The 19,716-nt window shown below is 36.0% G+C and overlaps 2 protein-coding genes and 8 non-coding genes across 10 annotated transcripts; 4 read left to right on the top strand and 6 right to left on the bottom strand.

Annotated features, from left to right (window-relative positions):
- Nucleotides 1-51: 51 nt before the first annotated feature.
- LOC123423014 (DNA-directed RNA polymerase subunit beta) lies at nt 52-11,292 on the bottom strand. Its single transcript, XM_045107765.1, has one exon. It carries the CDS (start codon nt 4,026-4,028, stop codon nt 798-800), a length of 3,231 nt encoding a protein of 1,076 aa, XP_044963700.1. The 5' UTR covers nt 4,029-11,292; the 3' UTR covers nt 52-797.
- Nucleotides 5,194-5,264, top strand: TRNAC-GCA. Its single transcript has one exon. It is a non-coding gene; the product is annotated as a tRNA-Cys (tRNA).
- TRNAD-GUC lies at nt 7,677-7,750 on the bottom strand. Its single transcript has one exon. It is a non-coding gene; the product is annotated as a tRNA-Asp (tRNA).
- Nucleotides 8,109-8,190, bottom strand: TRNAY-GUA. The gene has a single exon. It is a non-coding gene; the product is annotated as a tRNA-Tyr (tRNA).
- On the bottom strand, nt 8,841-8,912 carry TRNAT-GGU. Its single transcript has one exon. It is a non-coding gene; the product is annotated as a tRNA-Thr (tRNA).
- On the top strand, nt 10,876-10,949 carry TRNAM-CAU. The gene has a single exon. It is a non-coding gene; the product is annotated as a tRNA-Met (tRNA).
- Nucleotides 11,293-11,397: 105 nt separating the features above from the next.
- On the bottom strand, nt 11,398-11,468 carry TRNAG-GCC. The gene has a single exon. It is a non-coding gene; the product is annotated as a tRNA-Gly (tRNA).
- Nucleotides 11,469-12,292: 824 nt separating this feature from the next.
- On the top strand, nt 12,293-12,380 carry TRNAS-UGA. The gene has a single exon. It is a non-coding gene; the product is annotated as a tRNA-Ser (tRNA).
- A 1,384-nt stretch (nt 12,381-13,764) lies between these two features.
- On the bottom strand, nt 13,765-19,504 carry LOC123423019 (photosystem II D2 protein). Its single transcript, XM_045107769.1, has one exon. The coding sequence runs from the start codon at nt 14,954-14,956 to the stop codon at nt 13,895-13,897; it is 1,062 nt and encodes a 353-aa protein (XP_044963704.1). The 5' UTR covers nt 14,957-19,504; the 3' UTR covers nt 13,765-13,894.
- Nucleotides 15,938-16,025, top strand: TRNAS-GCU. Its single transcript has one exon. It is a non-coding gene; the product is annotated as a tRNA-Ser (tRNA).
- Nucleotides 19,505-19,716: the final 212 nt, after the last annotated feature.

Here is a 19,716-nt window from a genome sequence, read left to right as displayed (position 1 = left end):
AATGTTTCGCCAATTGCATGCGTCTAATCAAAAAAACTTTTCTTATTCGTCTTTTTCTATCTTCCCACTCATCTCCACTATACCCCTCGTCTTCTAATTCCTTCCATTCGACCAAAGAATTCTCTATAATAATTCGCAAATCCAAATCTGCTAATTGTTCTCTAATAGCACCTGCTCCTGTCGCAATTTCCCGATTTCGAAATGTTGCAAAGCCTGGGGTAGAAAAAAAGGGAGAAATGCTGTGGTTACAGGATGCAATTTCCTCTTCGAATAAACCTCGTAATCGTAAAAAAGTGGGTTTTTTAGTGCTGGGCCTAGCAAAAGAGAAATCGCCGTATACTAGGCCCTCCAACTTCTTAAGAGGTTTATCTAAAAGATTCGCGATATAACTAGGAAGACCTTTCAAATACCACACATGAGTCACGGGACATGCGAGTTTGATGTATCCCATTTGATATCTTCGTATCCGAGAATCCACAAATTCTACCCCGCATTTTTGGCAAAATCTTTCGTCTTCGTTTTCAGCTCCGCTCGCTCGAGAATTGCCACAACCGCAAATCCCGCTTTTTATGGGTCCAAAGATTCTTTCGCAAAACAATCCATCTTTTTCTGGTTTATCGGTTTTATAATGAAAAGTAGAGGGCCTTGTGACTTCGCCAACGGCTTCTCCATTAGGTAGGTTTTTGTTAGCCCAAGCCTTTATTTGTTGAGGGGAAACGAGTCCAATTTGAAGTTGTTGATGTTTATATTGGTCAATCATAAAATAGAAATAAGAAAAGAATTTATATTTATTCCGATCAAACTTCCTCCCTATTAACCTGGAAGTTCTTTTCAGATACAAGGAAATGATTCAGTTCTAGAGCCAAAGATCGTAGTTCTCGAACGAGCACTCGAAAAGATTCTGGAGGATCCTCATGATTAGGTATTCTTTTTCCCCAGATCGTAGCATTAAGTATTTCTTGGCGAGCTATAAGATGGTCAGATTTATAAGTAAGTATCTCTTGTAAAATATGAGCAACACCAAATCCTTCTAAAGCCCAAACTTCCATTTCTCCTACTCGTTGTCCCCCTTGCTTGGCTCTTCCTCTAACCGGTTGTTGTGTAACAAGTGAGTAGGGCCCAGTAGAACGCCCATGAATTTTCTCATCAACTTGATGAATTAATTTTAAGATATAGGACTTCCCTATTAGAACAGGTTGCTCAAAGGGGTCGCCTGTTCTTCCATCAAATATTCTGCTTTTTCCCGGGTACTCGGGTTCAAATACCCATGGATTTTTTGTTTCTTTACTGGCTTCATATAATTCTGAAAACACAAGTTTTCTTGAAGCCTCTTGCTCATATCTCTCATCAAAGGGTGCTATTCTATAATGTTTCTTTAGCAGATCCCCCGCTAATCCGAGCGAGCTTTCAAATATTTGTCCCACATTCATTCGGGAGGGTACTCCTAAGGGATTGAAGACCATATCAACGGGTGTTCCATCTTGCAAATAGGGCATATCTTGCCTAGGCAAAATTTTGGAAATGATCCCTTTATTCCCATGTCTTCCGGCTACTTTATCCCCAACTTTGATTTCACGTTTCTGTAAAATATATACACGAACCATTATGTCGAGGGGGTCCCTTTGGATCCATTTCACATCGATAACGCGCCCTCTTCCACCTATAGGTAATTTCAGAGAAGTTTCTTTTGAAGTGGAAACCTCAAGGCCGAATATGGCCCGTAATAATCCAGCTTCTGCGATATATGATGATTCGCTCGCTATCTGAGGCGTTAATTTACCTACTAAAATATCACCAGTTTCTACCCAGGATCCCAACCTAACAACTCCATTTTTGTCCAAATTGCGGAGTAAATGTTCTTCTAGATGTGGTATTTCTTTAGTGATTTTTTCAGCGGAGCCCTGGCTTGTCGTATCCGTCTGAATTTCATATTTCCGGATGTGAAAAGAGGTATAAATATCCTCATATACCAAACGTTCGCTAATTAGTACTGCGTCTTCAAAATTGTAACCTTCCCATGGCATATAAGCTACTAATACGTTTTTTCCTAAAGCAAGTTCCCCCCCAACTGTAGCAGCTCCTTCTGCTAAAATTTGTCCTTTTTTAATGGATTTACCCCGTGGAACCCGAGGTTTTTGGTGCATACAAGTATTTTTGTTAGAGCGACGGTGGTTAACTAAAGGAATACTTATAGTCTTCCCACTACTTGATAAAAGTATCTTATGACTATCAGTAGAAATGATCTTTCCCTCGCGTTCGGCTATAACGGAAACCCTCGAATCTAGAGCTGTTTGGCGTTCCAATCCAGTTCCAACAATGCATTTCTCGGACCGAGAAAGTGGAACTGCTTGGCGCTGCATATTAGAACTCATTAAAGCCCGATTCGCATCATTGTGCTCAATAAAAGGAATGAGAGAACCCCCAATAGAAAAATATTGGAAAGGAAAAATACTTCTAACATGAATCTGTTCCCATGCAATAGTCAAGAATTCTTGGCGGTATCTAGCTGGAACAACCTGTTCTTCCTGAATACCTTGATTCAAGGACAAAGAATTTCCTGCTGCTATCATATAATACTCATCTCTATTTGGTGATAGATAAACCACCTGTCTCTCTTTTTTTTCTTTTGCTTTCTCAGCAGATATTTCATAAAACGGACTCTCTATAGATCCCCACAAGTGATCAATTCTCGCATGAATTGCTAAGGATCCAGTAAGTCCAACATTGATTCCTTCAGACGTGTCAATTGGACAAATACGCCCATAGTGACTCGGATGAATATCTCGGCTCCGAAAACTTGCGGTTCTCCCCGTCAACCCTCCAGGACCTAAACAACTCACTTTTCGCCCATGAACAGTTTGTGTCAATGGATTCGTTTGATCAAAAACTTGAGATAATGGGTATGTGCCAAAAAAGGTCTCATAAGTAGTTATTAATAAAATTGAAGTTGAAGTTGGAGTTACCAAAGTTTGGGGAGTCGGTTTCGATTGACGTATGAATACTCTACGAATAGTTTTTTGAACTGCATGTTGTAAACGACCAAGAGCCAATCCGAATTGATCTTGTAACAGATCCGCAACCGAACGAATACGTTTATTTTTCAAGTGATTCATATCGTCATCGTCAAGTATACCCGTTCCAAATTTCATTCCAATCAAATGATCCGTAGCGGCCAATACATCTCGTGGTAACAAGAATGTATTGTTCTGAGGTATATCAAGATTAAGTCTCCGATTCATATTTCGTCGACCAATCCTTCCTAATTCACATTTTTGTTGAAAAAATTTCTTTTGTAATTCCTCGCATAAGGACTCCGAAAATACCAGGTCCCCACCTACACAAGCAAATTGTTGATAAAACTCCAAAATAGCTTTTTCTTTTGACTCAATCCTCTTCTTCTCCTTAGCATTCGGGAAAGACAAGAAAATTTCAGGGTAGGAAACATTATCTAGAATTTCTCTTAGATTCGAACCCATAGCTGATGATAGAACTAGAATAGATATCTTTTGTTTTCTACTCACGCGAGCCCATATCCTTTCTTTTTTATCAATTGCTAATTCCGATCTCCCTCCCCAATCTGATATTATAGTCCCGGTGTAGATAGAAATTCCCTTATGATCTAATTCCGAGCGGTAGTAAATACCAGGACTTAGCAATATTTGATTGATCACAATTCGGTATATTCCATTTATAATAAAGGTTCCTAAGGAATTCATTATAGGAATGTTTCCGATAGAAATGGTTTGCTTTTGCACATCGAAACCAAAAATTAATCTCGCAGATACATATAATTCGGAAGAATAGGTGAGTGATTCATACACAGCATCTCTTTCTTTTATCGAGGGTTCTAGCAATTGATATCCTTTCGCAAATAATTGAAATGCAATTTCGTGATCTGGATCTTTAATTGTTGGAAACTTGTCAAGTTCTTCTGCCAAGGCTTGATTAATGAACCTAAAAAATCCCTCGAATTGGATCTGACTAAATCCGGGTATTGTGGACATTCCCTCGTTTCCATTCCGGAGCATCTTAATCTTAAGTTTCCTGTTTATCAAAGAAAAATTCCATTATCAGCTCACTCTTCATCAATCCCTACGGATTGATCTAGCAATCATGGAATCTATATTCTGTTTACTGAATCACATGAAATTCTAGGGAACTCCACATACGTATTTCATATATGTATTTCATACATATGAATAGAGACCATTTCGACGAAAATTCTAGTTTACCAGGGGTACAAATGAAATGAAAATGAATTGCTAAAATATTCCTACAAAAAAAATTATGCCACTTATACTTTATAATATTCTAATCAGATTGAATGGCAAAGATTTCTCATTTTATCCCCTTTCTATGAATGTAATAAAGCCGTAATATAATACACTAGAAAGTTTTACTTTACTTCGATTTAGAATAGCGTGCTTACTTTAATTTCTAAAAATAATTTGAGGGTTCTTTTTTATTTCGGATCGGAGTAGTATAATTGCTAGAAAATTAAGTATTTCATTGTGGAATTCTAAAATAAAGTAAGTCCCTTTTTTAAGTACATGCCAATCTAATTATCCACCTCTCCCCATATCCATGCTTTTCTTTTATCGTAATTTCACTTGGGTAGGCCAAGATAGTCAGGTTATACTCTAATATCAGAGCAAATTTCCTTTTTTTATTCAAGATATTTAATTTAATACTTTGAAAAATTAAAGCACGATTCCCCATAGAGATATGTACATAAAGGGGATCTTTGGATAATAATGCTGCTCGGACCTAAAGTTCACCTATACACGGATTAAGCATAAAGCCATAATATTTTATTATGCCATTGAAATTGAAGGGGGGGAGATAATACCGATTTAAGAGTAGTTCACTACTGCAATTCAAAAAAGAAAGAGAATTCTAGTTAATGGTTCCAATTTGTTCTGAATTTTGCAGCCTGTGACTAGAAATCCACTTTTCTTCTTTTTCATCTCAATAGAAAGAAATGGGAAGTTTTATTGTGTTAGCAATGTATGTTTTAAGATAGAATCTATCGAGGAGAATAATCGAAACTGGATCAAAAAAAGCAGGAGTATCTTTTTTGAAAAAGATTGGAAAAAAGTAAGTTTAATTATATTCAAAATAAAAGAAAGGGGCTTTTCGTAAGAAAACGTGGATGAATACTTGCTGTTTTCTAGATTTTCGATCGGATTTTTTGGCGGCATGGCCAAGCGGTAAGGCAGGGGACTGCAAATCCTTTATCCCCAGTTCAAATCTGGGTGCCGCCTGATCAATAAAATACTTAGGTTTTCTAGTACTGATCGAATTCAATCAATTTTTACTTCGCATAAGTTCGGGCAAGAGAGTAACTAAGCCTGCCGATACTGGGTTTAGAGAAACCATACCATAGTTCTATCCTTAAACTAGGGTTAGGGTTTGTTTTGGCGGTAGTGGCCAAAATGGTTATCAATAGGGGTGAGGTAGTGTTTCCTTATTCTTTTATTATATGAATTTGAATTGGTTCTTAATTGATTCGATTTGAGAATTTTTAAATACGAGGATAAGATGTCAGAAATCTTGGTATCCAAAGAAAGGTCCCTAAGGGGCATTCTTCTCTTTTTCAATCTAAGATTCCAGAAGGGACTCCACGAAAGAATATCAAGACTTCCTAATTATCATACATTTTTTTATCGTACATCTTATGTGACCTACATACACTAGAGTAACAAAAGGAATAAAAAATCTTCCTATTCCCGCTTCTTCTATTCAGGACATCATTCCCGTACTCTTTCTTTTTTAAGGTAAGGAAAAAAGGGCTTTATAGTATCGTATTTTTAATGCTCTCTAATTCTACAAGAATTCCTATAAGAATTTGTTAGGAGTAAATTCCTTGAACTGATTGATCCATGGCCTTAGGGCAGAAGCCCTTTTTGACTCTGTACCCTTGATTCCACTATGATTATTGATCAATAGTAGAATAATCCCTTCATAGAAATAGGAGACATAATTTAGATGGATATAGTAAGTCTCGCTTGGGCTGCTTTAATGGTAGTCTTTACATTTTCTCTTTCACTAGTAGTATGGGGAAGGAGTGGACTCTAGGGATACGATACTACTAATTGATTAAGTAATCAAATTGTTGTATCAATTCTTTTTTTAATTGATCGTTTTGCATTAATTATTTTGTCAAACGTTATTCTTTAATCTTTTTCTTTAGTTTTGTTTCACTCCTGTAAGAAACTCTTGTATTGTAAGAAAGAGCCATTATACCAATTAAGAATTTCTACTAGAAATGACTAATGGTTAAAAAAAGTTCTATACATAAGAAAATTAGACTTTCTTCCACGGAACTATTCACGGCATATCACACATTTTCCATTTGTTTTATACTCTTTCTTTATTCTTAGAATAATTTTTATTCTCTTTTGAAGCATCTCGCGGGATATTTAAGCATGAAAGATTCGCTGGTTTTTTCCTTTTACTTTTTACTATAGTCTATTCTTATATTATTTTTCTTTCCTTCCATGGATTCTTTGGTCAAGAATTGTCTTCGATTTTTTTATTTTGACCTGATTGAAATTAAGTGGATGCAATGAAAAAAGAAATTGAATTAGACTACTTAACTATTTCAATCTACTAATCTATTCTATGTAGATTCAAAGATAATATAATAGAAAGACTCTAAAGTGTCGTAGAAAAAACTATATGTAGTTCTTTCTACCACACTTTAAGATTCCAACCAGATCCTTTCATTTAAGACTTGGATTTTTTTTATTTAATCCCTTTTTCATTTCTTCAATGATTAATTGGAATTCCACTTAATTATTTTGGCTGACTGTTTTTACATAAATAATAAGTAAAAAAGAAGTAGGAATTAGAATGAACAGTGCAGTAGCAATAAATGCGAGAATATTGACTTCCATAACCTCTTTATTTTTTATTTTCACAATAACTCGGGATGTAATCCCATGGAGAGGAAAAAGGGGTATCTTGTAAATTCAAGGGTAGGGCTTGCATTCTGATAATACTGAATCAATTCAATATTATGAATATCGGATCTATCAAATCAATTCATGGATGAGAGTTATATAGTATAACATAGGAAGATCCTATATCCATACTAAGACCAAAATGGGTTTTTTGATTGGATTAGGAATTCCCTCTTTTTTAATCCTTTTTTTTCTACTTTTTCTTTTCTATATCTCTAACCCACGAGCTTTCTTAATCTTATACAATTTCTCTTCCTTTTTCTTATAGTTATACATACAATTATGTATGTATTATATGAGCAACTTTCTATGGGTCACATAGACATCCAAATAAGCAGTAGAAGTGAGATGGGGAAAAGAGGTCTGAAATAAAAAGGGAATACAATTTATGTATGGATTCCGGTAAAATACCGGTACTCTATTCCATAACAGTGGAATAGGAAATTAAGATGAGGATGGTATCATCATAAAGAAAGATAGAGTAATATCCTAAAATTCTACTAATCCACATATCGTATGTGTGTCTTTCTTTATCTTTATCGATCGGGAGTAGTGAAAAAAATTCCTATACTCCTTCCCTCCCTCTTTAATGAGAGATGCAAAATAAAAAAGTGAAGTAAGGGTGCCCTATGGGTATTTGATCTTGCTCCCTGCCCCTTTTTTTTCATGGAAAAAGGAAATATGAATTTCTCCATTCATTGAACCCTAGTTCGGGACTGACGGGGCTCGAACCCGCAGCTTCCGCCTTGACAGGGCGGTGCTCTGACCAATTGAACTACAATCCCCGCGGGGTGTATGGCATACCCATTCTTAAATAGAACCATAAGAAGATTCGATTCGTCTGTCGTACTCTAAGAAATAGACGAATCATATACTACATACCCACATATTAATATTATATTATACGTGGGTATAGTGAGAGTGACATAACTAGTATGTCGTGATTTTTTATCACTAAAAATGGATAATAATCCACCCTTCAACAAGAAAAACTCTTTTGTTTGTAAGAAAGGAATGAGAGAGATATGGATTAGAAAAAAAAATCCCCTTTTTTATTTCTCTTTTATTTCTATAGATCAGACATTTTATTTTATGGGAGAAAAACAAAAGGATTTAGTTCATATTCACGAAGCCCTAGATTTTTGGGCCGAGCTGGATTTGAACCAGCGTAGACATTGTCAACGAATTTACAGTCCGTCCCCATTAACCACTCGGGCATCGACCCAGGAAGAATTTATTCTAGGGTTTTTGCTAATCTATGATTAACCTCCTTTCATAATACTCCCTACCCCCAGGGGAAGTCGAATCCCCGCTGCCTCCTTGAAAGAGAGATGTCCTGAACCACTAGACGATAGGGGCATCACTAGACGATAGGGCCATATACAACCGCTCGTGATTATACTATAATCATAGTATGAGCAGTTTTTTTGAATTGTCAATATACTCGAAAAGTATAACTAGATCCAAAGCAAAGAGTTTTTCTAACTTTTCTGCTATGTTTTCATCTAGGATTTTTTTAGTTGATGGTTAGATTAATTCATGGATCATCCTCTACCTTTTAGGGAAATTCATTTTAAATGTATAGAATAAGAATGGATTACTAAAAGGGATTCTAGATTAGTTCAGTACAGGTAGTTATTTTATTGATCTAAGATAAGATGAAAAAGAGTCCAATTTTTTTTTTATTTCCATTCCGTGCTTCATTTAGTGTTCAGACCAAAAATGCATTCATCCCGCACTAAGTCATAAAATTCTCTAAAGAGAAAGCTTCAAAAACAAAGAAAAAAGCGAATCAATTTAGTAGAAAAGTACTCTATCAGATTCGAACCAATGACTTACGTCTTAGCACGAGATTACTCTACCACTAATTTAAAAAGCCCTTTATCGGATTTGAACCGATGACTTATGCCTTACCATGGCATTACTCTACCACTGAGTTAAAAGGGCTTTTTATTTAATTCAAAAATTTGCCACTTTGATTTCCCATTATGGGTCTACTGCATAATGTACATATTATATATATATAATATATAGAGATATAGAGAGAGACATTATGTATAGATTGTATATGTATTGATATCTTGAGAGCTCAAAATAAAATTAAGAAAAAAAAACATACCCAACTCTTCTTGGTTCATGGTTTTCCGTTTCCGAAGGCTAGTAAAATAGGCGGATTCTGGAACCCCAAGGATTCAATGGTATATGGAAAATATAAGATTTCCAATCCTAGCGGGAAAAGGCAGGGAACAGATACCCAATAGGATAGGATCCTTGGGAGGAACTTTTGGTAATGGCCTTGATCCTCTATGCTATTTTTTATGTGTTCTTAGTTCTATTGAACTTTTTTGATTCTTTTAAACAAGAATCTAATAAACTAGCATTGAGTCAGTGGAAAAAAGGAGAGAGAGGAAAGTGTTAAATGGAGAGAGTCGACTAATCATAGACTTTTAGGATCTTCTTTACATCAGGTAAATCTGTCAGCCCTGTCCGTTTTTTTCTTTAAGTTACGACTCTTTAAGTTACAACTCTTTGCTTCTTACTTCTATCAAGCCATAGGGAAAGTCTATGATGAATTTGGAAAACTCATCTCACTCTTACTCTATGGCTCGGACTTAATGGGGGAAGAAAACATCTTCTATAATTTCTTTTTTGTTCAATTCTGGACAAAAAAGAAAAGGAAAAAAGGAATTTATAGGGACAGTGTTACCCCCTATATCCCCTAGTTTATATTGTAGGAATAATAAAACAATTTAGCAGTCTGGCACACTTACGTCCTCGCAAAGTAAATAATGATTATTGTAGTCGTAACCGTAGAATAGGATAGGATCCTAATCAAAATAAATACATTTGGTTCAGGCGCTATTAGCAGGGTAAGAAGAGATTTATTTTACAGACCAGAGGGAGAGGGGCTATCTAAATCCTAAAGTAAAGGCGCGCGATCGAAGTAGAAGTACCAATGGCTCAGTGTCATGAACCTTCTCCATCTGATTCAATAAGGGGGAATTAGCCTCCTTGTCAAATGGCTATCCTTGACAAAGGGTACCATTTATACCATAATATACAATGTAGCGGGTATAGTTTAGTGGTAAAAGTGTGATTCGTTCTATTAATAACTGAATTTGAAATGATATACTTAAGGCATCCTTAAGTTTTTTTTTATATTCCGATGAAAACTTTAGTTCTTATAAAGGATTAAATCCTTTTCCTCTCAATAGCATATTGAGGAAGAATATACATTCTGGCGATTTGTACCCAAAAACTAATTTAAATTGCATCCAAAATAAAAATTGGATTATGATATGAGTACAGAGTCGCGAAGCATAATTTTGCATTGGATTTAAGTATTCCAATTTTGAAAATATGAGTAAAGGATCTATGGATGAAGATACAAAAAAGTTGATTTCCAATCGTAACTAAATCTTCTTTTGTTAAAGGATAAGGAAGCCAAATAGCTAAAAAACGATAGTTTTGGTTTACTAGAACCATCCGCATATTGTTTCAGCTCGGTGGAAACCCAATTCTTTTCCTCAGGATCTCTTGAATGAAATTAGGGAACGAAGTAAGTAGATTAGATGGATTTAGATAGAATTTCTATCTCCTACTCTATAAGGATCATCTAGAAAGCAGAGAGCTTTGGTTCCATTCAAATAGAAAAGCTGACATAGATGTTAAGTGGTGAGAATATCCATAAAGGAGCCGAATGAAATCAAAATTTCATGTTCGGTTTTGAATTAGAGACGTTAAAAATAATCAACCAACGTCGACTATAACCCCTAGCCTTCCAAGCTAACGATGCGGGTTCGATTCCCGCTACCCGCTCCATTCTGTATAAAAGGAGTATTCTATTTGTCTAGACATGTTAAAGGCTTGTATTCAAGCCTTTTTTGTCCACCAGTTTCTGGTACTACAGAGCGGAGTAGAGCAGTTTGGTAGCTCACGAGGCTCATAACCTTGAGGTCACGGGTTCGATTCCCGTCTCCGCACTTAGCAGTCTCTATAAAAGGAGTATTCTATTTCTCTAGATATGGTAGAGGGGCGTATCCAACCCTTTTTTATTCATTAGTTCCGGGCCCTAGAGGGCAAAATTGAGCAATTTGCGAAGCCACTTGCCTTCACAAAAAGAAGGCGCAAGGCTTCTCCCTACCTTGCAGAAAATAAAAATGAAATGAAAGGGACAGTCTACCTCTCCCTTCCTTTTAAAAACAGTTTGCCCGTTGTTTGTCTCAGTTAATACCCAATTTTGGGGCTCTGTTGGCTAGTTCTATTTCTGCCTCCGGAGCGCCCTCTTTTTTTGAGGGGGATGCAAAGGAAGGGTAAATATAGTAAGGGATACGGCACTAGACTAATACTTAATTAATACTTAATTTAATATAAGTAGTTAAACAATTAACTAGACTAAACTTTTTATCATAGTACTTTGATAAATTAAGCGGGCGAGCGGCGGGAATCGAACCCGTATCTTCTCCTTGGCAAGGAGATGTTTTACCATTGAACTACGCTCGCTACGGTATATATTTTATAGCGTATATCCGCTTGGGTCGACCGTCTATGTCTGGGTCGACCGTTTCATTTCATTTTCTATTCTATTATATTAGATATTAGAGTTTTCCTTTTTTTATTATCTGTCAATGAATATTCTAATGGGAATTTCATAATACTGAAAGAGAAGAGCTAGCAATTCGGAACGCAAATTGCGTTTTAATACGTCTCACTATTCGAATTTTTTAAATGGCCTTTATTATTTCTTTTTTATGGGGTTACTAAATATTAACCAAATTTAATTTAAGAAATGAGAGAATTCAGAATAGCTACGAGAAAGACTAGTCCAATCCATAATGATGTACCGGAAAATACAACATTTTTATTATTTGACCAACCATCAGGAGAAGCAAATACAAGGGGTACACTAATTACTAAGACTGAGGAAGTCGCAATTAATGCAAAAACAGCTAATTGGAAAGCAATAGTCATATTTCTAATCCTCCAAGCTACCATCAAATAAAGTTGACTACATATTTGATCCCTCACTTAACCAAAATTGTAAAAAAATACAAGAAGTAGGAGGGGTTTAATCATGAATCCATTGATTCTTCTCTTTAATTAAAATTTATTACTTAACCTCTTTTTTATTTGGATATGGGGGTGAGAGGAGGTTATTTAGTCTTTATTTCACAAGCGGGTATAGCGGATCCTGTATCCGTGTATACAGTATACAGAGATATATCGAAAAGGAACTTGTATCTGATATCTTTCTAGAGGTTAATAAATATTTTTATTTTTTATATGGCTATGTTCTATTTGTAGGAGTAAAATAAGGATTAGGCGGTGGAGAGATGGCTGAGTGGTTGATAGCTCCGGTCTTGAAAACCGGTATAGTTCTAGGAACTATCGAGGGTTCGAATCCCTCTCTCTCCTTTTGCTTATTGAATACGTTTGTTTCTTTCATTTTTTTTTATTCTGTCCCTTATCTTTCTTTCATAAAAAGGAATGAATGGCTCGGCTAGATAGAATAACCGAGCCAGAACAGAAAAAAAGTAGAACAGGTATAAATAAGAAAATCTTAGTTAAGAGGGTTCATGTAAAGAACAGGTTCCAAATCACGATCGATTCCCTTTTCAAAACCTGCTGCAGCAGCTCGGGCTCTTCCTGCATGCCATAAATGGCCCACAAAAAAGAAGAATCCTAGAACAAAATGAGAAGTTGATAACCAACTTCTAGGAGAGACATAATTAACTGCATTGATCTCGGTCGCTACGCCACCCACGGAATTTAAAGAGCCTAAAGGAGCGTGGGTCATATATTCTGCTGAGCGCCGTTCTTGCCAAGGTTGTATGTCTTTTTTCAACCTACTCAAGTCCAAACCGTTGGGGCCCCTTAGAGGTTCTAACCATGGAGCACGAAGGTCCCAAAAACGCATAGTTTCCCCTCCAAAGATAACCTCCCCAGTTGGGGAACGCATTAGATATTTCCCTAAACCTGTGGGTCCTTGAGCGGATCCCACATTAGCTCCAAGACGCTGGTCTCTAACTAGAAAAGTAAATGCTTGAGCTTGAGAAGCTTCTGGCCCGGTGGGTCCATAAAACTCACTCGGATAAGCTGTATTATTGAACCATACAAAACAACAAGCGATAAAACCAAAGACAGATAAAGCAGCTAAACTATAAGACAAGTAAGCTTCTCCAGACCATACAAATGCACGGCGAGCCCATGCGAAGGGTTTGGTTAAAATATGCCAAATTCCCCCAAATACACAAATAAAACCCAACCATACATGTCCACCAATTATATCTTCTAAATCATCTACACTAACAATCCACCCTTCTCCCCCAAAAGGAGATTTTAGTAAATAACCAAATATAACACTGGGACTAAGGGTCAAATTGGTAATTTTTCTTACATCTCCCCCCCCAGGGGCCCAGGTATCATATACACCGCCAAAATAAAGAGCCTTGAGTACTAGAAGAAAAGCACCTAGACCTAACAAAATTAAGTGAATACCCAAAATTGTAGTCATTTTATTTCTATCTTTCCAGACATAACCAAAGAATGGAAAAGATTCTTCAAGAGTCTCGGGTCCCAGAAGCGCGTGATAAATGCCACCGAAGCCTAAGACTGCGGAGGAAATTAGGTGAAGTACGCCAGATACAAAGTATGGAAAAGTATCTAGAACTTCCCCCCCTGGCCCTACTCCCCAACCTAGAGTAGCTAAGTGTGGAAGTAAAATCAACCCTTGTTCATACATGGGCTTTTCTGGTACGAAATGGGCCACTTCAAATAGGTTCATTGCTCCGGCCCAGAATACGATTAATCCGGCATGGGCTACGTGAGCTCCAAGTAGTTTACCGGACAAATTGATAAGTCTGGCATTCCCAGCCCACCAAGCAAAGCCGGTGGTTTCTTGGTCACGACCAGCTAAAACGAAAGTTCCATTAAAGAGCGTTTCCACGTGGTAGAACCTCCTCAGGGAATATAAGATTTTCATGAGGCTGATCCTGAGCTGCCATCCACGCACGAATACCCTCGTTTAAAAGAATATTTTTGGTGTAGAAAGTCTCGAATTCAGGATCTTCCGCTGCACGGATTTCCTGGGAAACAAAGTCATAGGCACGTAAGTTCAGAGCCAAGCCAACTACGCCAATAGCACTCATCCATAAACCGGTGACGGGTACAAATAGCATAAAGAAATGTAACCAACGTTTATTGGAAAAAGCAACACCAAAGATTTGGGACCAAAAGCGGTTAGCAGTGACCATTGAATAAGTTTCTTCAGCTTGAGTTGGGTTAAAAGCACGGAAGGTATTTGCACCATCACCGTCCTCAAATAGAGTGTTTTCTACGGTTGCTCCATGAATAGCGCATAGCAGAGCCGCGCCTAATACTCCGGCAACTCCCATCATATGAAATGGGTTCAACGTCCAATTATGAAATCCTTGGAAGAAAAGGATGAATCGAAATATCGCTGCTACGCCAAAACTCGGCGCAAAGAACCAACCAGATTGCCCCAGTGGATAAATAAGGAATACCGAAACAAAAACAGCAATTGGACCAGAGAATGAGATTGCATTATAAGGCCGCAATTGAACAGACCGAGCAAGTTCAAATTGGCGTAACATGAAACCTATTAGTGCAAAAGCCCCGTGGAGAGCTACAAAAGTCCATAGACCGCCTAATTGACACCAACGAGTAAAATCTCCTTGTGCTTCTGGCCCCCATAGTAGCAACAAAGAGTGTGCTAAACTATTGGCAGGGGTAGAAACTGCTGCGGTTAAGAAATTACAACCTTCCAAATAGGAACTTGCCAATCCATGGGTATACCAAGAAGTTACAAAAGTTGTCCCTGTAAACCAACCCCCTAAAGCGAAATAAGCACAAGGAAAGAGCAATAGGCCAGACCATCCTACAAAAACGAAACGGTCCCTTCGTAACCAGTCATCCATAGTATCAAATAGATCATTTTCTTCTTTAGGAACTCTACCAAGGGCTATAGTCATAGTGATCCTCCTATTCAATTACTTCAACCATTTCCGAGCACCTCATATCACTTTCCAAGGCATATGATAGTTTTATATCTGTGGACGATTTCTTTCTCGTTCAATGCCCTTTTTCAATGGTCTCGAAGAGAGAAATTTTCCATTTTTATCTATGGAGTCACAACCGAGGTCGTTGTAAATCCATGAATTTGATTCGATTTGTTTTTCTTATCTTATACTTATAGAAATAAACCTTTGAATTCAGCATTATTCCAAGACTCCTATTTCAAAGTCTATCTTTTAAGGGAAAAATGAAAATAAAAGTAACCCCTTTTTTCCCATTCCCTCTCTATTGCATGGGGGGAAGAACTAAAATGGAGGATTCTGAAAAAAAAAAGGACCTTCGAAATCAATTTTTATGTGTAGCGCAAAGGAGTTGCGATTTCTTCTTATTCCTATAGAACATCTAGTAACAAGAATATGAAATCGTAAATAGCGAAAAATTCTTGTCTTGCGCGGTCTAAGTCTAAGGAAATACGAAAAATTCGCTTATACAATTTCATCTACATCGAATTTATATATCAGAATAGCGGATAGAGGCATCATTCAAGGAGTCAGGTCTACTTACTTTATGCTTCTTTCCAATTTTATGGTGGATTTGATAAGAACCCTTTTTGCTTTCTTGATAAATAATCGACAAAAAAAAAAAAAGCGTTTTTTTATATATAGCTTGTTTTATTATAATTATAACAAGTCCTATATGGAAATGCCCGCTAAAGAGAAAATCTATTTGATTGTCTCTCGGTCAATATCGATTTTTACAAAGAAAAAACAAGAATTTTCTTCTTTTTTTTATTAACATTAAGAAAAAAGAATATAACTAAAATGGAATTGGCAATATAATTTTTATAGACTTTTGAAAGAAAAAAAGGGGTTTTTTGCAACCGTTATTTCTTATTTCTTGCCTATATCATATCACGGAAACCTTTCGCTTTGGAACGTGGAGAGATGGCTGAGTGGACTAAAGCGGCGGATTGCTAATCCGTTGTACAATTTTTTTGTACCGAGGGTTCGAATCCCTCTCTTTCCGCTCCCTTGGATCATTTGGGACTTTCAAACTGGAAAGAATTCTGACCCCCGGATTTTCTCATAGATAAATGTACGAAACAAATCCAATTTGTAAGAAAAAAAAAAAATTGAATTTTTACTCCTCGCGTCCAGGATTCCGTCCTGGATCATTAGATAAGAATCCAAAGATAAAGAGTGAAACAAAGAATATCACTACTGTATAAACAAAAAGTTTGAGAGTAAGCATTACATAATCTCCAAGATTTTTTTTTAAGGAATAGATTACCAGTTTTTCCTTACCACACGGATCCACTAGGATGGTTTTTTTTGATACCTAAAAATGCAAAAATGAATTCTGGAAAAAAATTGCAAGAATTCATTTATAATAAGAACTCTTATCAATAGCAAAAATAGGGTTAGGTGGTATTGAATAGGTATTGTGTAGGTACCTAAAGGTACCTGCTCAACCTAGGTGCAGGGGAGTAGAAAGGCTGATCCAAATTTATTGCTGTAGCTACCCATTCAATGTAGAATAATTTCAATTTTAGAATTGAGGGTTCATAATATAAAAATATAAAACTTCTCGGCTTTTACCCATTTTAATTTTTTTTTTTGGAATGAACACATCATTCAATTTGGCATACAGAGTACTAAAGATTTCATCGAAAACTTACAGCAGCTTGCCAAACAAAGGCTAATAGAAAAAAGAATAGAGGTATAACAGGCATAATATCCACGATTGGATTGAAAATAGCATAAGCTTCGGGCAATTTGGCAAAGAAAAAACTAGTAGGATAAAGAACAGAATTAAAACAGATACAGGTTAAACTAAGTATATTAGGCATAACAAGCATTTCATTCTTGTAGAGTAAATAATTGGATTTTGATTGAGTTATTTTTTTAAGGGAAAGAAGGAAAAGGCAGATTCAAAATCTTTTTTTCTTCGGACTTTCCCAAACACAAAATACCTCCTTGTATTCGCACTCTCAAATGAGAGTGGAATAAATTCGACTTTCATATAATATCTTAATAGAATTCCATGTAATGATCAATGCATTTTTTTGATTCTATATTATCTGCATGTGTAGAATACTAGCAAGAGAATATCTCTTCTTTATTTATGTAATTGAAATGGTATTGACGAATAACAAATAAACATAATAGTGTTTATTAGTGTCGCATAAAACCCGAAATGGGGCGTGGCCAAGTGGTAAGGCAGCGGGTTTTGGTCCCGTTACTCGGAGGTTCGAATCCTTCCGTCCCAGATTGTTTCTGATGAAACAAACGGTGAAATCATATAGTACTCCGTATGAGACAAAAGTTTATTAAAGAGAATAATGATATCTTATGTTTTCTCAGAAAACATAATAAAGTCTTAAGTCCAGTCAAATTGACTACCTTTATTTTCATGAAAAAAATGGGATCTAGCAGGCACATTCAGGATATGCCTCTACTATGATCACTTAATAATCACTTAATAATCACTTAATCATATTTTTTTCTTCCTTTTGGTCTTCGAGTCGAAGAAGTACCAAAAACAATTAACTACCAAAAACTTTCAATCTATTCATTGGAATAGTTTATTTAGTTATTATAGTTAATTGTTTTTGGTACGGAAAAAATATATTACTAATAGAATTCTAATTCTAGTAATTAAATGAATTAAACTTTTTTGGAGGTTGATAGTTTATTTATTGAGGAAGAGTCAATCCTTCTCTTCTCACTTCAAGATTGATCATCTCGAGCCATCCGTTGAGGGTGGAAATTTAATAATAAATAAGTTTTAAGCAAACTTGTTTAGTCGTCTTTTTCTATGTTTCATTCATATGATAGAATTCGAATATGGGTTTAAATAAATTGGATCTTGGCGGAGGCTTCCCGGATAAATACTTACTTTCTTTTATCCATATTGCTCCATAGATAGCAAGTTTTAATTTTAATTAGTATACAAAAAACAAAACCAATGACTATTCATGATTCCATCCATATTGGATCAATTTTCTATACCACTTTGCAATGAAAAGAGGAATGTTTGTTATGGTAAAACTTCGTTTAAAACGATGTGGTAGAAAGCAACGTGCGACTTGAAGGACATGATCGATTGTGGATTTTGCTATCCATCATTTTCCATAGTAATGAAAATGCTCTTGGCTCGACATAGCCTGTTCTATTCGTTCCGAACCAAATTTGCGCAGGGTTTAAGTAACATAGTACACGATGGAGCTCGAGAGGACAGAGTTTATTTTTTATCAAGGGAAAGAATCTAGGGTTAGTGAAAACTAATAAATTAGGCCAACTTTGTCAGTCTATCCTTAATATAGAAATAAATCGAAAGGTTAAAATACGAAGAAAGTCCAATAAAAGTATATCAGAATCAATCCCCCTTATTAGATTTCTATAGAAGAGATAAATGCTTTATCGAAGGAAATAAGAAAAAAGGGTATGTTGCTACTCTTTTGAAAGAAAAAAATAGGAATTCCCGAAGTAATGTCTAAACCCAAGGATTTCACAAATCAAAGATAAAGGATTCCAGAACAAGTAAACACAATTTTCAATTGTCTCAACAACAGAGTTGGATCAGAATAAGGAATAAAAGTCAATTCGTTCGAAATGAGACAAAGAAAAGAGTTTAAAGACGACTCAAAAATTTTTGAAGGATTTTGCCTTCGAAGTTTCTCAGGCAGAATTAGCCAACTTGAGTCATGAGTATAAATGAAATTTGTTTTTTCTGTAAGGAAATTAATGGACGTCATAGTCTAATTTCTATTATTATCGACAGAAATTCGAATCATTTTCTCGAGCCGTATGAGGAGAAAACCTCCTATACGTTTCTAGGGGGGGCGTTGTTTATCTACATCTATCCCAATAAGCTGTCTATCGAATCGTTGCAATTGATGTTCGATCTCGAAGAGAAGGAAGAGATCTTCGAAAAGTAGGTTTTTATGATCCGATAAAGAATCAAACTTGTTTAAATGTTCCAGCTATTCTCTATTTCCTTGAAAAGGGTGCTCAACCGACAAGAACTGTTTATGATATTTTAAGGAAGGCGGAATTCTTTAAAGAAAAAGAAAGAACTTTGAGTTAATTGAAGAACTAAATGAATAAAAAAGTAGGATAGGAGAAGATTATTAGTATTCCTCGTTGTCTAATTATTTAGACACAATTTACCTCTTTCTTAATCCTATTTGGATTTATATCGTGCCAATCCAACATAAGCCCCTATTTTATTTACTTTTTCTATCTAATTTGTTTTCTTACCATTGTATTTCCATTGACAAAGGTCTATTGAACAAATAGAATTTGTAGATAGATGGGTCTCTTTATCCTCACTCCATATTTAATTTTTCTGCTTACACTTCGCTCAAATGATAAGGGTGTTCCTCTTGCATGTATTCTCATACAATATAATATATATTTTTTTTAATAAAAATCGCTAAAAAAAGGAGAATTTGGCCATCGTGATTAGGGTCGCTCTTTTTTTTCACTTTAGTGGAATTTAACCGGACCTGTTCGTTTTGCCAATTTGAGTGTTTTTCATGGTCGATAAAATCTTTCTTTTGATGTCTTGCTAGTTCAATGTTTTGACAGAAGCGCGCGGTGTAATTCCATTGATTTTTGGATTTCGATCGTATCTAAGATCCTTTTTTTATCTGGGTTGCTAACTCAATGGTAGAGTACTCGGCTTTTAAGTGCGACTATGATCTTTTACACAT

This window comes from Hordeum vulgare, unplaced genomic scaffold (assembly GCF_904849725.1).
Source record: "Hordeum vulgare subsp. vulgare unplaced genomic scaffold, MorexV3_pseudomolecules_assembly, whole genome shotgun sequence".
NCBI lineage: Eukaryota > Viridiplantae > Streptophyta > Magnoliopsida > Poales > Poaceae > Hordeum > Hordeum vulgare.
Note: the sequence above shows the minus strand (reverse complement) of the source record. Positions and strands in the feature narration are given on the sequence as shown.

Coding starts and splice junctions, on each gene's coding strand:
- LOC123423014 (XM_045107765.1), bottom strand. CDS start 4,028: ATGCTCCGGAATGGAAACGAGGGAATGTCCACAATACCCGGATTTAGT.
- LOC123423019 (XM_045107769.1), bottom strand. CDS start 14,956: ATGACTATAGCCCTTGGTAGAGTTCCTAAAGAAGAAAATGATCTATTT.